Source organism: Amphibalanus amphitrite, unplaced genomic scaffold, assembly GCF_019059575.1.
Source record: "Amphibalanus amphitrite isolate SeventyFive unplaced genomic scaffold, NRLGWU_Aamphi_draft 001965F_arrow, whole genome shotgun sequence".
NCBI lineage: Eukaryota > Metazoa > Arthropoda > Thecostraca > Balanomorpha > Balanidae > Amphibalanus > Amphibalanus amphitrite.
This window is the reverse complement of record NW_024883458.1, coordinates 42631-56975: the sequence shown is the minus strand read 5'-3', so window position 1 is coordinate 56975 and position 14345 is coordinate 42631. Positions and strand designations below refer to the sequence as shown.

The 14345-nt window shown below is 47.1% G+C and overlaps 1 protein-coding gene across 1 annotated transcript; it reads left to right on the top strand.

The window, feature by feature from the left end:
- The first annotated feature begins 1659 nt into the window (after window positions 1–1659).
- Window positions 1660–7834, top strand: LOC122375947 (fukutin-like). The gene is made up of 4 exons (XM_043355555.1): window positions 1660–1872; window positions 4304–4539; window positions 4955–5237; window positions 5954–7834. Exons 1-4 carry the CDS (start codon window positions 1787–1789, stop codon window positions 6174–6176), a joined length of 828 nt encoding a protein of 275 aa, XP_043211490.1. The 5' UTR covers window positions 1660–1786; the 3' UTR covers window positions 6177–7834.
- The last annotated feature ends 6511 nt before the right edge of the window (window positions 7835–14345 follow it).

Here is a 14345-nt window from a genome sequence, read left to right as displayed (position 1 = left end):
GGAGTTCGAAAAGAATGTAGATTATGTATGTTCAATGTCATTTATGGTTTGACTGAATGTCAGTGGAACGCGCTAGGGATTGAAGCACTGCACGTGTCACGAAACACATAAGAACGTATATTGCCGGCTCTTGGGCAATCACTTGTGGTCATGTTCACTGGAGATATCTTTTACCTCAATCACCTTATTACAAATATTACCTATAGTTCCTGTTATTAGAGAATGGAATTAATGATTTAAAAAGTAGAGTGACTGATTATTTTACATTCCTGCTAAACGGGTCTGATTAAGTAATCAGACCCGAATCCAGAGTTGATAACTCAAAGTCTGGATTTTACGTAGACAGGCACCACGAACCTGAAGATGAATATACAATTGTTTTATGTTACATTTCTGAGGCGAAGTGAGACAATCATTACAGTTCATTAATACAAACCGAAGCTGAATATCTCAAAGAAACGGCTTCGTAAGCAGCAGTGTTTTCTTACCTCATCACGTTTCTGTGTGCCATTGACCAACAATCGGACACCGAATGTTTAGCCATTGCACACAAAAGCCGTTTGCAATCCTGCAGGGCGCAACGGAAGCTGTTTGCAATCCTCGAGGGCGTAACGGCAAATATGTCATTGCGATCACCTTCATGGTTTAGCTACTGTTTGAGCTAAAGGTTTGTTTTGGGCACACCCGAGGTTCCAGATCGTGAGGTGGGGTCATGATGTGACTATCACCTAGGTTACATTTGCATGTAACTATGTAAGTACGTATCAAGAACGGATTTTCCTATCCGCTCACCATTGCAGCCCGTTTGTAATGCGCACTTACTCTGGTCATTTTGAACATGTATTAGATGGAATATGTATAGACAATGAACGACACCTTACTAAGCGCCACTGCAACTGCGACTTTATTCATTTATCAGACTTGTAGCATGGGCATACATTTATCTCCCGAAAAACTCAAGCCGGAAAAATTGACCTAGGAGATCTCAATAGCCGTTTAAGTTTTCACGACGGCCATCTGGGACACATTTGGTACAGAATAGGTGCAGATTTGGTCAAATCAGGTTCAGTGTGTCTGTTAGAAGCTATCAGCTAGGGTTGCACTAATTGCTTGTATGCCTGCTTTGTCATATTATCAGAGAGCATCATCGATTAAAACACTGAAATAAATTCATAAAATGAAGATATTTGCTGTAAAAGAAATTAGGTGCAGATTTGGTCAAATCGGGTGCATTCGCCGGATAGCCCGTCGTGAAAACGGCTATTGTGACTAAACTGACTATAGACCTGCCGTGCAGTGCGACCGGCGCGGCGCCCAAATGTGTCCCCGTTTTTGCGATATATTCCCTGTCCCTCTCTCTCTCTCTCTCTCTCTCTCTCTCTCTCTCTCTCTCTCTCTCTCTCTCTCTCTCTCTCTCTCTCTCTCTCTCTCTCTCTCTCTCTCTCTCTCTCTCTCTCTCTCTCTCTCTCTATTTCTCTCTCTCTCACTCTCTCTCTCTATCTCTCTATCTCTCTCTCCCTCCCTCTCTCCACACCTCCCTCCTCTCTCCCACACCTCCCTCCTCTCTCCCCCTCTCTCTCCAGCGCCAAACCGACATGCACGCTCCCTCTCAGGCACCAGCGCGGCACGGTATACCGTTACCCAGAGCGACGCGCCTCCATAGTGAGACGACACGGCGGCGACCGCGGAGGTGCTGGCACGCTCGCCGGTCAGTCTACCGGCGCCTTTGGCGTGGAGAGGGTTGTCGACCGGGCGTAGTGCGGCGTGGTGACGAGTGTGGCGCAGGATGGCGCTCACACGCTGGCCCCGTGGATTCCACGGACTGGTGCCGGTGACTCTGTTGGTGGTGGTGGTGATGGTGCTGATCACGAGGTGAGTGGTGCTGGTGTTTTTACACCGTGACGTGACGCCATTGGGGTTGTCGGATCATCCAACAACCCCAATGACGTCACTGGATGTGCAAAGAGTCAGTGGTAGGACGATCGCGATGAAGTAAATTTTATCTTCTTGGCTAGCTTTTGAAATGCCGTTGATAAAAAATGAAACAACGATGAGTCTGAACTCTGAAGTCGACCTACAGGTAGCTTCGGATTCTGACGCCCAATTAGTCTTCGTTTTGTTTGTTTTGACTAAGTTTTGACTAGGCCACAACGCGCATTTACCGTGTTTGGTAAAAAAAAATGTACGGTCTGACCAAGGTGATGCTGAATCAGATTCTCGCAAAGAAAGATGTCATACCTACGAGCATGACTGTACCGTACATATAGACTTGACCGTCCTGACTAAATATTTTTCAACATAGCTTTAATTAAACGCAACGTAGCGTAGCTTATATGCCGAAACTCCTTCGCTAACATTTACTGCCCGTCGGCAAAGAAGTACCTACCATTCCAGAGGCCATTTTTACCTACAGAAAAATAGCCGCCTGCCGGAATTTTTTGCCTAAAAACCGCTTCACATACGGAGCGTAAACGTAATGACGTGTTTACATGAGGAATTTTTATGCTCATGCACCAAAGTGATGAAAGTCCAAGAATGCAGTTTCATTTCAACCTCTAATGTACATATGTGAAGCGGTCTTTAGGCAAAAAATTCCGGCAGGCGGCTATTTTTCTGTTGGTAAAACTGTCCTCTGGGCTCTAATCGATAAATTTATAATCGAGCCCATTGACGATCAGTAGCGGCGGAACACCTTCAATTAGGGGGGGGGGGGCACTGTCGACTTTTGGTCCCATTTTTCCATGCAACGCCCATAGGGCTAATGTTAAAATGGCAAAATCAAGGGGGGCACTGTGCCCCGGTGCCCCCCCCCCCCCCGTTCCGCCGCTTATGTTGACGATGTGTTCGCCTACCCCACGCATGTGCCTAGATCCACCCTTGGCGAATGATGACTAGACGTTTTTCGCGTGAAATACCACCTCCATTCACCGAACGGCCAACTGTCGGCTGCTGACAGTTGAGACCGTAGCGGAACCCGCGTTATTCAACGGGACTGAACCTCCGTCATAAAAACGTAACATCTATCCAGCGAAGATGGCTGGTAAGGAATGACAAATACTTGCTGTCCCTTTTTATATAGAAATGCGTAATTTTTATGCTCATGCACCAAAGGGATGAAAGTCCAAGAATGCAGTTTCATTTCAACTTCTCATGCTGAATTCTGCACCGCATGACCCATGTTGACGTTGATCTTATGCTTTTCACTGCTGAAAGACGGAAGAGCCGTCCAAAATTGCAACGTGATTTGGTGCATCTCAAACGCGCTTTGTTGCATCGGCCCACCTCCTCAGGTGTGTGCAAAAGTCAACGATCTCAACAGCAGGCATCGACATTCAGCATGTTCGTGAGACATGAGGCAACAACATGTAATGACGAGACTGCGATGGTGACAACTGGCACATGTATTACGGACCGTATACAGCAAACAAAACATATGCGCATTAAACGAACCCAGAAAGGAGATAAGATACTGAATGCTGTACGATTGGCTTTCTCCCGGAACAGAATTTCCAATTTTCAGAAACACCTACCACACTCATTCACTGATTCGCAATCTACATATCACTTTGTGAATTAAAGATATTGGTTTTGTCTTTCCGATTAGTGATAAATGTGAAAGCATTCAAGGCGATATAATCCCCAACCGGCAACCGCACGTGGCAATGTGGTACCTAATAACTAACCACAAAATAGGCCAGACTATTCAGTTGTTAACACAACCACGAAACGTGCTAAACAGGATCAAAACTACAGCTCCTGTGCCCCATAATGAAACATGCACATTCCACATTTCAACATTAAAGTACATGAAATGGGAGATCAATCTATGATGCGACGCGAGGCGCCTCGACACACCAAAAGTCCTTTAACCGATTGTCTAGTACCAAAAATAAAAACATTATCTGCATATATGTATTTCGCTCTCGTCCACATGATACAAGGAGCCGATGGGACTCGAGAAAGGGATTGCGCCTTGCGGGACTTTGTGTGGGAGGTATGTGCATTTTGTCCTGCCTCTTTGAAGTACTGTTATAGGCACTGGGCAGTCAATAATTAAATTTGTTAAGCGACGCAATCTCTCTGTCTCTGCCTCTCTCTCTCTCTCTCTCTCTCTCTCTCTCTCTCTCTCTCTCTCTCTCTCTCTCTCTCTCTCTCTCTCTCCCTCTCCCTCTCCCTCTCTCTCTCGCTCTCTCTTTTTCCCCTCCCTTCACCTTTCCCTGATCCTCAATGGAAGAAGATACCCTCAATTTACCACGAGTCACTTTCGTTACATCCCACATCTCACACTTCGTTCTCTTTTCAGTTTTTTAATCCTCTCCAGCGACAACCGCTGGGGTTTTGAGGACACACCTGCCACCGCCACAAGAATGCGCGACTGCTACCGAGGCCTGCAGAAAGAATACTACAAAGAAGTACCACGTGACACCAGCCCGGAAGCGGAAAACTTTCGGCGAAAGGCGTGGCGACTAACCGCGGCCGTGGTGCGAGCTCTCGATAAATTGCACGTGCTGCACTGGCTCGGAAGTGGCTCACTGCTAGGTGAGACTATATATGAAAGGCCTAATGTTTCTTAGCGCTTCTCTCCTCACAAAGCGCAATTTAGCTCGGCAAACTGCGCCTTTTGATGCTAGGCACTGATGGTGTATTTTTAGGTCTATCTGCCCGTCTGCATATTTGTCTGTCTCTGTGTCTGTCTGTCTGTTGTCTGCTTGTGTTTCTGTATGTCCGTCTGTCTATCCGTCTGTCTGTCTAGTCTCTCCATCCTTCCAAGTTCCTTCTGTCCCTTTCATCCGTTCGTCCGTTTGTCCGTCCGTCCGTACGTCCGCCCGTCCGTCCGTCCGTACGTCCGTACGCCTGTCCGTCTGTCTACCTGTCCTTTTGTCTCCCTGTTTCATCATTTCTGCGAGAATACAACTTTTACTGATATAGTTTGATACCGTCTCTCCATCGACAGGTTTCGCCCGTCAATGCGACATCGTGCCATCGATGGGCGATGTCGACATTGAAATCGCCGTCGAGAGTCTCTGGAAACAGAACATCACGGTGGACCACCTCCTGAAAACGATCAGGGCTGAAGGTCCACGGTTGAAACTTTTGTTTGGAAGGCCAGAGGACAGCCTTGAAATGACGCTCGTGGATGATTCAGGAACCAAGTTGGATTTGTTTTTCTCGTACCCGGACGCCAATGGCACGAGGTTTACTAATGGAATGGACTCAGGAACATTAGAAAGATACAAGTAAGTACCGATCATCCAACAATCATCCACAAGCAGTACCGGTAAATACTAAATACAAAAGGATACACATTAGTAAATAAATATGTCTATAAAATTAGGTGAAAATGAAAATAGTTATCTCGTCCAATACATAGAGAACGTACACTCCGCGTCTTATTTCGTTGATATAGCACCCGCTCTACATAATAAAAATATGAACAAACTTTCCATTGAAATAAGTTCAGGGTCGAAAAGGTGCATTCAGTGGGATTAATCTATGAAAGTCGCAATAACCATTATGAACATTAGGCAATTGTGAATGAGGTCATACAAATTGTGCTGAATGTCTGATTCTGCTTTTGCCATCCTTTCTGTGTAAATGAATCTCTCTCCCTCTCTCTCTCTCTCTCTCTCTCTCTCTCTCTCTCTCTCTCTCTCTCTTACTCTTTCTCTCTCTCTCACTCTCTCTCTCTCTCTCTTTCTCTCTCTCTCTCTCTCTCTCTCTCTCTCTCTCTCTCTCTCTCTCTCTCTCTCTCTCTCTCTCTCTCTCTCTCTCTCTCTCTCTCTCTCTCTCTCTCTCTCTCTCTCTCTCTCTCTCTCTCTATTGCCTCCCTCCCTTCCATTCTCTCCTCCCTCCCTCCCTCCCCCTCTCTCTCTCTCCCTCTCTCTCCCCCCTCTCTCTCTCTCTCTCTCTCTCTCTCTCTCTCCGCTGACTCGCTCTCTCCGTTCCACCTCAGGTGGCCGTACCCGGACTTTGAGCTCTGCTGGTCGCTCCTGGACGGTCTGCGTATCGGCATTCCCTGCGAGCCCAACCACTACCTCCGGATCGCCTACGGGCCGGACTGGGCTTCACCTCCTCAGAAGAAGTGGGACTACCGCACCGGACGCTTCAACGTCGTCAGGAACGGGTACTGGCCCGAGGAGATGCGGGACGAGGTGTTCCAGACCTTTGAGGTCTGAGGTCGAGTGGGGTTTGGAGATGTGGTAGGTACTGATCCAGGTGATGGTGGATGGTGTAAGGGTCAATATTGGAGCTCCAAGGAGGACACGACACGAGGACTAGTGGTTAAGTTCGAGCTCTAATTCTACGTGTATTCTGAGGAAAGAGTTGCCGAGCTCCAGCAGTCAGCTGTGGTGCTCAAAGTCATCGATGCTGTTGCCTCGATGGCGATTGATTGATGACCCAGGATTAGTGGCCGGTGGTCCAAGGCCAGTAGGACCAGTGGTCGATGACTAAATGGTCAGAGAGTGACCAGGACCAGCGGTCGATGACCAAAGGACCAGCGGTCGGTAACCGTTGGTCTAATGTGGTGACTGGTATCCAGAGGTGAACGTAAGGCTGTTTATAGGTCCAGTGTTATATGCGATGGATGGTGTTATGTGTTATGTGTCGCGTTATGTGTGACGCAAGATGAACCTCATGTATTCGAAGAGTGGGTAGGACCGGAAAGTCTTTTTTCTTTGAGGGATTCCTTGCATTTGCATGCTAGATGATGTCCATGTCGGGTAAAAAAAAAACTTGGTGACGTCTTTAAGCGGCATATGCAAGCATGCTAATTTTCAGTCAGGATACGTTGATGTATTTTTAAGGGGTTCTTAGAACTGTGGGATGAAAACCATTGTATAGTATGCATTATGAAATACCTTTGCTTTTCGCGTCTGTGGTGTACATAGAATGCCTTTATGTCTTCATTGTGGCGTAGAAATGTGTTTCAGAATCAGCGTTTCGCGTCTAGGTTCCTACATGAGGTCAGAAGCAGGCACCTCCTAAAACAACACTTTTTTGGTCTTGCATGTAACTTGTTTTAAACCGTGCTGTATGTCTTGTTAGAACATTTAAGTTGGAAGCCGTTCCAATAGTGTTGCTCCATCTGCCACATGAAAATCTGCAAAAGCTTTACGTTACATCACTGGACGATCCAGGGGGTCATTTGGGGCAAATGCTCGTCCACGCAGCGCTCGAAATCGACAAAAATTTAGGCTTTTATAATAATAAAACTAACGTCAAAGCAACTTTTATATGAAAAAGTATGTTTGAAACTGCACAGAAGTGCGTATAGAAATCGAGATACGATGAGTTTGTGGAATTTGTAAACACTTTTGGGGGTATGCCCCCCCCCAGCGTTCAAACCTGCCTTTCTCGACCCGCCAGTGTGCTACATGCTATACATGATTATACAATACACTGATAAAGATTGCGCTATCATGCGAGCGTCCGCGCATGGCTGTACTCTAAGCTCTTGAGTTTGCTATTTGTTTGTTTGTTTGTTTGTTTGTTTGTTTGTTTGTTTGTTTGTTTGTTTGTTTGTCAAGGTCTGGAGTTTGTCAATTTTAAAGGTTAAAACAGGGGTTTTAAGTAAAGTATGTAAGATGATTTGGTGTGTGACTTTGGTGACAACAAATACTATCACGTTTTACTGTTATTTAAGACAATGGACAATAAGACAGCGCCGTGGCGCTCACCTGGAGCACATTGTGGAGCGTCAGTAAAACACACACTGTACTAAAAGTATTCGTAGTGAAGACTTGAAACTTGGTGGATGTATGCTACATAGGTGTGACCTTAAGTGGCCGAAGTTTGGTGATGATCTGAATAAAACTTCCGAAGTTATTCGAAATTTGGTGATGACCGTTTTTTTTGTGTCACCCTGTATTTCTTGGTGAGCTATGGCGAAGATGACTAAGAGAGCCCAAATTGCGTCGCTAAAGTAGGGTGGCCATAGCTCCTGAAACGTTGCCAAACAGCTCGGTGTTGCCGTAAAAACTGTTTGCAGTGTAATTAAATGACTTAAAAAGACAGGGTTGGTGTCGACGAAGTCCATGCCAGGCAGAATAAAGGATAGCTGCTTCAAAAAGCTGGTTAATATCGTGCACAAGAAGGTGTTTCAAGTTCTAGGCGAAGCATGCGCAAACTGCCAAGGGATCTCGGTGTTTCGCCCAGAACCACCAGGAGAATCATAAACGACGGCTTGGGGTTTATTTCATACAGGGTGCAACATCGGCACCTAATTTCGGCGGCATCCAGGGAAAAGCAGCTACACAGGACCCAAAAGACATTGGAGGGGATCAGGAGCGCCGGTAACAAGGCAATTCTTTTGGTCCAATGACAACATGTTCATGCTTGAGCCCCAGAGACACTCCCAAAACGCCAGAATTTTGGCAGATGGTTCATCCAGCATTGATCCTGCTATTCGCACCATTTTTCGTCGCCAGAAGCGTGCTGGTGTCTTGGTTTGGGCTGCCGTCGCATCCGACGGCTCAAAAGGATCCTTGGTCTTCATCAAGGAGGCTGTGAAAGTTAATTTACAGGGAGGAACATGTGTCATGTTTTGCCTTGGGTCACTCAGTCGTTCCGAGACGAATACGTCTTCGTCCAGGACGGTGCGCCGCCGCAAACGGCCAACAGCGCTCAACCGTGGTGAGACCCACATGCCTGGGGTCTGGGACAAAGACATTCGGCCATCATCAAGTCCAGACCTGAACCCGATGGACTTCGCAATCTGGACCATCTTGGAGAGGAGGGTGTGTGCAGCAGCACACAGCAGAATCGCCGCCCTGAAGCTGGCCCTTGAGACGGCACCGTCGAATCTTGGCGGGGACACCGTGCGGCGCTCGTGCCCCTCCGCAGAGGAACGTTTCGAGGCAGTGGTGAAGGACAAAGGTGACCATATTGAGTCATAATGCCGTCGCTGAGAAGTGGACATGCTACTGCATATATGTGCCAGAAATCAATTCGATATCTTTGTTCAGGGCCGAAATATTTAAGAAAATCAAGAGGTAAATCTTTCTGCCCCACCCTGTAAATGCTTAACTATCACTGAGGGGGCGTTGTATTTAAAACTTCGGTCTACACCTCCGACCGATATGTGATGCTACGATCGATCGGACCACGGCCCTGACGCAGGTTGAACAAAATACCTACTGCTCTCTGATGTCAATTACAGAAAATCGCAGGGCTGAAAAAAGCTGCCATTGTGCCATTGTAAATGGTGACAAAATATGATGTGCCCGGTGACAAATATTGTGACTGAGAGGCTGCATTCTTGTCGCATACTCACATTGACTGCATCTTGCATAGGGCCTGTAACACGCGAGCAAGTAGGAGCATGCATTTGTTATACCTTCTACTTGCATCTCTACATTTCTTTGTCAAAAGTTGCATCTCTACCGTCCCTCAACGTTTGAGCTCCATATGTGTTCTATGAGCAGAATCAGCAAAACTCTCACGTAAGCAAAGTGGTCCGGCTGAGAAACGAGCCAGTGCGGTCCCATGCTAACGCAATGCGATGGTGACAGAGTCACCATTTGTCGCCATTCTGTCACCAACGCTCATTGGTCCGCCAGGCGGAAATTACTGCGTACGAGCAAACAGAACAGCGTTTTGCTTTGCTCTATAGATGGCCTTGGGCAGGTTTTTGAATAGCGGTTGAAGTAACAATAAGAAGCGTTTGAGGGACACGCCTAAGAGCTGGACTTTTTGATGACGTCTTCGGGTGACGTCATGTCGTGTGTGACGTTTCGTGAGCAGGTAAGGAAAAGTCACCACCGCTGGCGAACATTGGTGCGGTAAATGGCAAACACAAATGCTGCGCAGAAAAGACAAATGTGTAACTTCAGACAACGTCCGAGGAGAATCATAAAAAAAATTATATGTTTTCTCTGTATTATTAACATATTCATCATATATACCATATAAGGGCCACATGTTGTTTACAGGGAGACATGTCAGACAGCCCAGTAGGATGAGGCTTCGTCAAGCGTCATTTTTAGCAAAGCTTTTCTTGCTTAAAAGTTAAAATGACAACACTCACTGGGAAAATGGTGATATGATATTATTTTAATGGCCATTGAAAATTCTGTATGTCAGATTTGATATTCCGAACAGCTGTTTGGCAAGATATTTTCAGTACCTAAGTAATCCACTTTGCTAGAGTACTTTTGTGCGCTTTTACGTGAATGCATCCATTTCCCCCTGATATAAACTTTTATAGTGATATCAAGCACCTTTTTTCTTTGTGTTCAAACTTTGAATTTCAGCGCCAAATGCTGGCTCTGTTCAACTTTGGACCCCCATTTACAACAGCCAGAATCAAGATTCTTTGTCTTCTTTTAAGAACTGCCGGAATAACTTTCCTATCTTACTTCCCGTAACCTGAAACTTGTGTTTTCTCCACCAGGGTGCAAAATTGGTATAATGGTGGTCAAATTTGATTACCATGACATCATCACCGTAGTCATAGCTAGCAAAGCTGTAGTCGAAAACAGTATTGCTAAAAATGACCACTCTTGACCAACCAAACCTCACCCCACTGAGTTCAAACACCATTGTCAAAAGTCCTTACGCTTGACTCCCAGCTGTTGTGTCTTTGCTATGCGATGTTAAACATATAAAACATCTTACTATTCATGTATGCGCCATGACTCATGTAGTCTTTTCACAGCCAAGACGCTCCTAAGGTGCTGGGAATGTGGGGAGTGCAGCAGCATCAGTGCAGCACCGATGGTCGGATGCGACGGCTGCGATAAATGGTACCACTTCCGTTGTGCGGGACTGACTAAGGAGCCAGGTAAGCGCAAATGTTTTCTGTCTCAGTATTTTTGTTGCAGCTATGGTGATCAAAGAAATATTTTCCGCACTGTTCAGCCAAACATGTATTTCAAACAATCAGAATCTGCTTCCCAACCAAGGGCGTCACCACAGGGGGGGGGACGGAGGGGATCTCGTCCCATCCACTTTTTAAAATTTTAATATTACGCCTATGGCGTTGCATGGAAAGAATCGACTTGAAATGGTCCTCGTCCCCTCCAAAATGGTCAATGTCCCCTCCAGTCGTCGCACCGTGGCGTCGCCCCTGTTCCCAACTACACAAATTTAGTCAAACAATGTTCCAATATGGAATTTTCAGGTTCAGTTGAATGAAATAGGAACAATGATAATTGTAGATTACGTATACCTGCAAGAGAGGAAAACAGAATACATTGTATTGCTTGTCCTTCACCGATAATGTTATTTTTCCATTTCTAGAAACACCGACATGGCGATGCAGGTGGCGCTGCCTGGTGAGGCCGCGGTCTCCGGAATCGCCTGCAGACGAAGTCACCTGGCGTCCATCTGCACATCACTTGCAGCAGTGAGGCCTGCTGACAGCGTCTGGCAGTGTCGGCAACGTGCCAGACAGCTATCTGGAGTCCTGCTCACCGCAGGTCGCCGACAGGAGGGGCGACGCATCGTCTCCGAGGTCGCCTCAGCAGCAGTGAGACCCCACTGGCCGTCTTCTTAGGCTTCAACTAGATTGCGAACAACCTATGCTGAGACAACGCCCATGACGTGTGATCCGGTACCGCTACCGCACTGCGTGCCTGTGCCCGCCGTGAGCCGCTAGTGCATGGGTTCGACCATGAGAATATGTGTTTATGTTGCTTTTACTATTGTTTATACGTTGAAGTGACGAGTTGTTTATTTTTCGCAAGCCTCCGCTGTCCGGTTGCCTGCAGCTCCATGCAACGCCAGCTGTACTGTTGTTTTAATGTTGTCTCTCCGCTCAGCTGTGCTGTTGCCTCTCCGCTCATAACAACCTATGCTGAGACAACGCCCATGACGTGTGATCCGGTACCGCTACCGCACTGCGCGCCTGTGCCCGCCGTGAGCCGCTAGTGCATGGGTTCGACCATGAGAATATGTGTTTATGTTGCTTTTACTATTGTTTATACGTTGAAGTGACGAATTGTTTATTTTTCGCAAGCTTCCGCTGTCCGGTTGCCTGCAGCTCCATGCAACGCCAGTTGTACTGTTGTTTTAATGTTGTCTCCGCTCAGCTGTACTGTTGCCTCTCCGCTCATATACGACACCCTCTATATGAATGGCACCACTGATTGTCACACCCACTGTCCGTATTGTCCGTAGTGGTGTCTGAGCAGTAATCGCCACGCACTTTCAGAATGTGGATCGCTCATGATTGTTCAATACAATACAATACAATACACCCATGTTCATACAGGGTGTTTCTGAAAATGCTGACACATTTGCTTTGATATTTGGAGGTATTTACTGCATTTAAATGCACGTGTTCAATACACGAGACGAAAGAATAGTTTTAGGAAATTTGATTGACAGCATCGGTGCTTTCATTAATCACGCCGTTTTACTGACATGAAGGAAAAGGCTAAGATAGTGCATTTCTACTTCGAAGCCAATTCAGTTGTTTTGACACAAAGACGCTGATCTGGATCTGGATCTGGATCTGATTTGGACAACCGGATCTGGAGCGAGCAGGCCCAGGACGAGGTCGCAGAAGATCAGCTGCACCCGCCCCGATGCACTGCATGGTGCGCTGTGAGCAGCACGCGCACCATGCAGCCCAATCTGGATCGAAGATGACGCGGGCGACGTCCTCACGGTGATGGCGAAGCGCTATTTGCCGGACGTGCTCAAGAAGTTCTGGACTGCGCTCCAGCGGAAGTGTGTGGACACCATCAACGAGCAGTGGCTGCAGCAGGATGTTGCCCCCGCTCATGCAGCTATTGTGACCCTCCAGTGGCTACAGGAGCGCTTCGGGGGGGGAGGACTCATGTCCCGAGGCACCCTCACCAGGTGGCAACTGAGGTCTCCGGACCTCACGCCGGCGGACTTCTACCTCTGGGGTCATGTCAAGGAAAGAGCCTACATACAAGAGTGAACCCGAGACATTCCCGAGCTGAAGGCTGCGGTCCGCGCGTGCGTGAGGGCGGTGACGCCCCAGGAGCGCCGCCGAGTTCTGGAAGCAGTGCGCCGTCGGGCCGAACGCTGTTTGGCCAGAAGTGGTGGTCACTTCGAGCACCTGCTCTAGGTTCCGGGAAGGGGGTCAAATAGTGATCATTGGCAATGGATGTGAATTTCCAATGATGACTGATTAGTTGTAGCCTATGACAATGTGTGTGCGTCAATTAACATGAGAGATATAGGAGAAATAAATGTGTCAGCATTTTCAGAAACACCCTGTACAGCGTGCAGAATCCAGATTCTATTGAGGAGAGTTGAACCAAGTCACCATAGGCTCGGGAAGAGAGCAACGTGGAGGCCCACTGCCCCTTCCCCGGCCCCCACTGGGGGCGCCAGCCACTAACTTTTGACTGGATGTCAAGAGCGTCGCCACGAGGGGAACGAGTCGCCGGCCAGCCAAGGTAGCCAACGGCGTGTGAAGGTAACCTGACCTCGAGGAAACTGAGATGGCACCAACGGAGGTTTTGTTAAGTAGGCGACCAAAATTCGAGCGGCAGCAGCCTGGGCACCTTCACAGATAGCAGTGCCGCGTATCAGGGCGCCTTCGACGTTGAGCTGGGCGCCGATCATCAGGACGCCGGGGGAATATGACCCAATATCCCTCGTAAATATGTGCCTCGGAAGGGAGACCCAACCATAAAACTGAAAGCTCGCCGTATTTTATCCACTATTTTTCGAGCAGGTCCATAGATTTCCGTCCTCAAAAGTGCGGGGATATTCCCCAGTGTTTGAGTTGGATGGGACTATAGTAGCGTTTACACCGACAGGAGATTCCCATTGCCGGCTGTGGGAAACTACTGTCGGTGTAAACGCCATTCATATTTCCTGCGTCACCCCTGTGGGGACGCCCTTACTCCATGGTGCCGAGCTTATCAATTTGGATATCAATGGAATCAAAATCTCTTATCGATCGATGAAGAACTAAATTACCCCGACCCGGAGAGCGTCTTTGGAATCAAAGCAGTAGCACATGACGCAAGACTTCAGGCAAATAAATCCTTCTTGTCTGAAATAAAACATTTGTGTATTGATAAGCACGTTTTATAAGCAATGGTAGCAAGATTCTCCATGTATTTAGTTAAAGTGATAATTTAGTAGCAGATACTTACCGTCGCATTTCGTTTTTTTATCTAATAATTTATATTGTCAGAACTAGCAACATGTCTCTTCACTCAACAATAATTACAAAAGTGAAAAGGAAATGATAAATTGCTTATATTTTGGTGAAACTAAAAATTAATTCAGCACACATTTTTTTTTACAGCGTTGAAGTCCAGCTCCAAAGGACAGCTGACGATCGTAGCCGAGCAGGCTGTTTGGTACTTCTTCACTATTTCTTAGAAGTACCCGTTAGTACCGATCATGTCTCA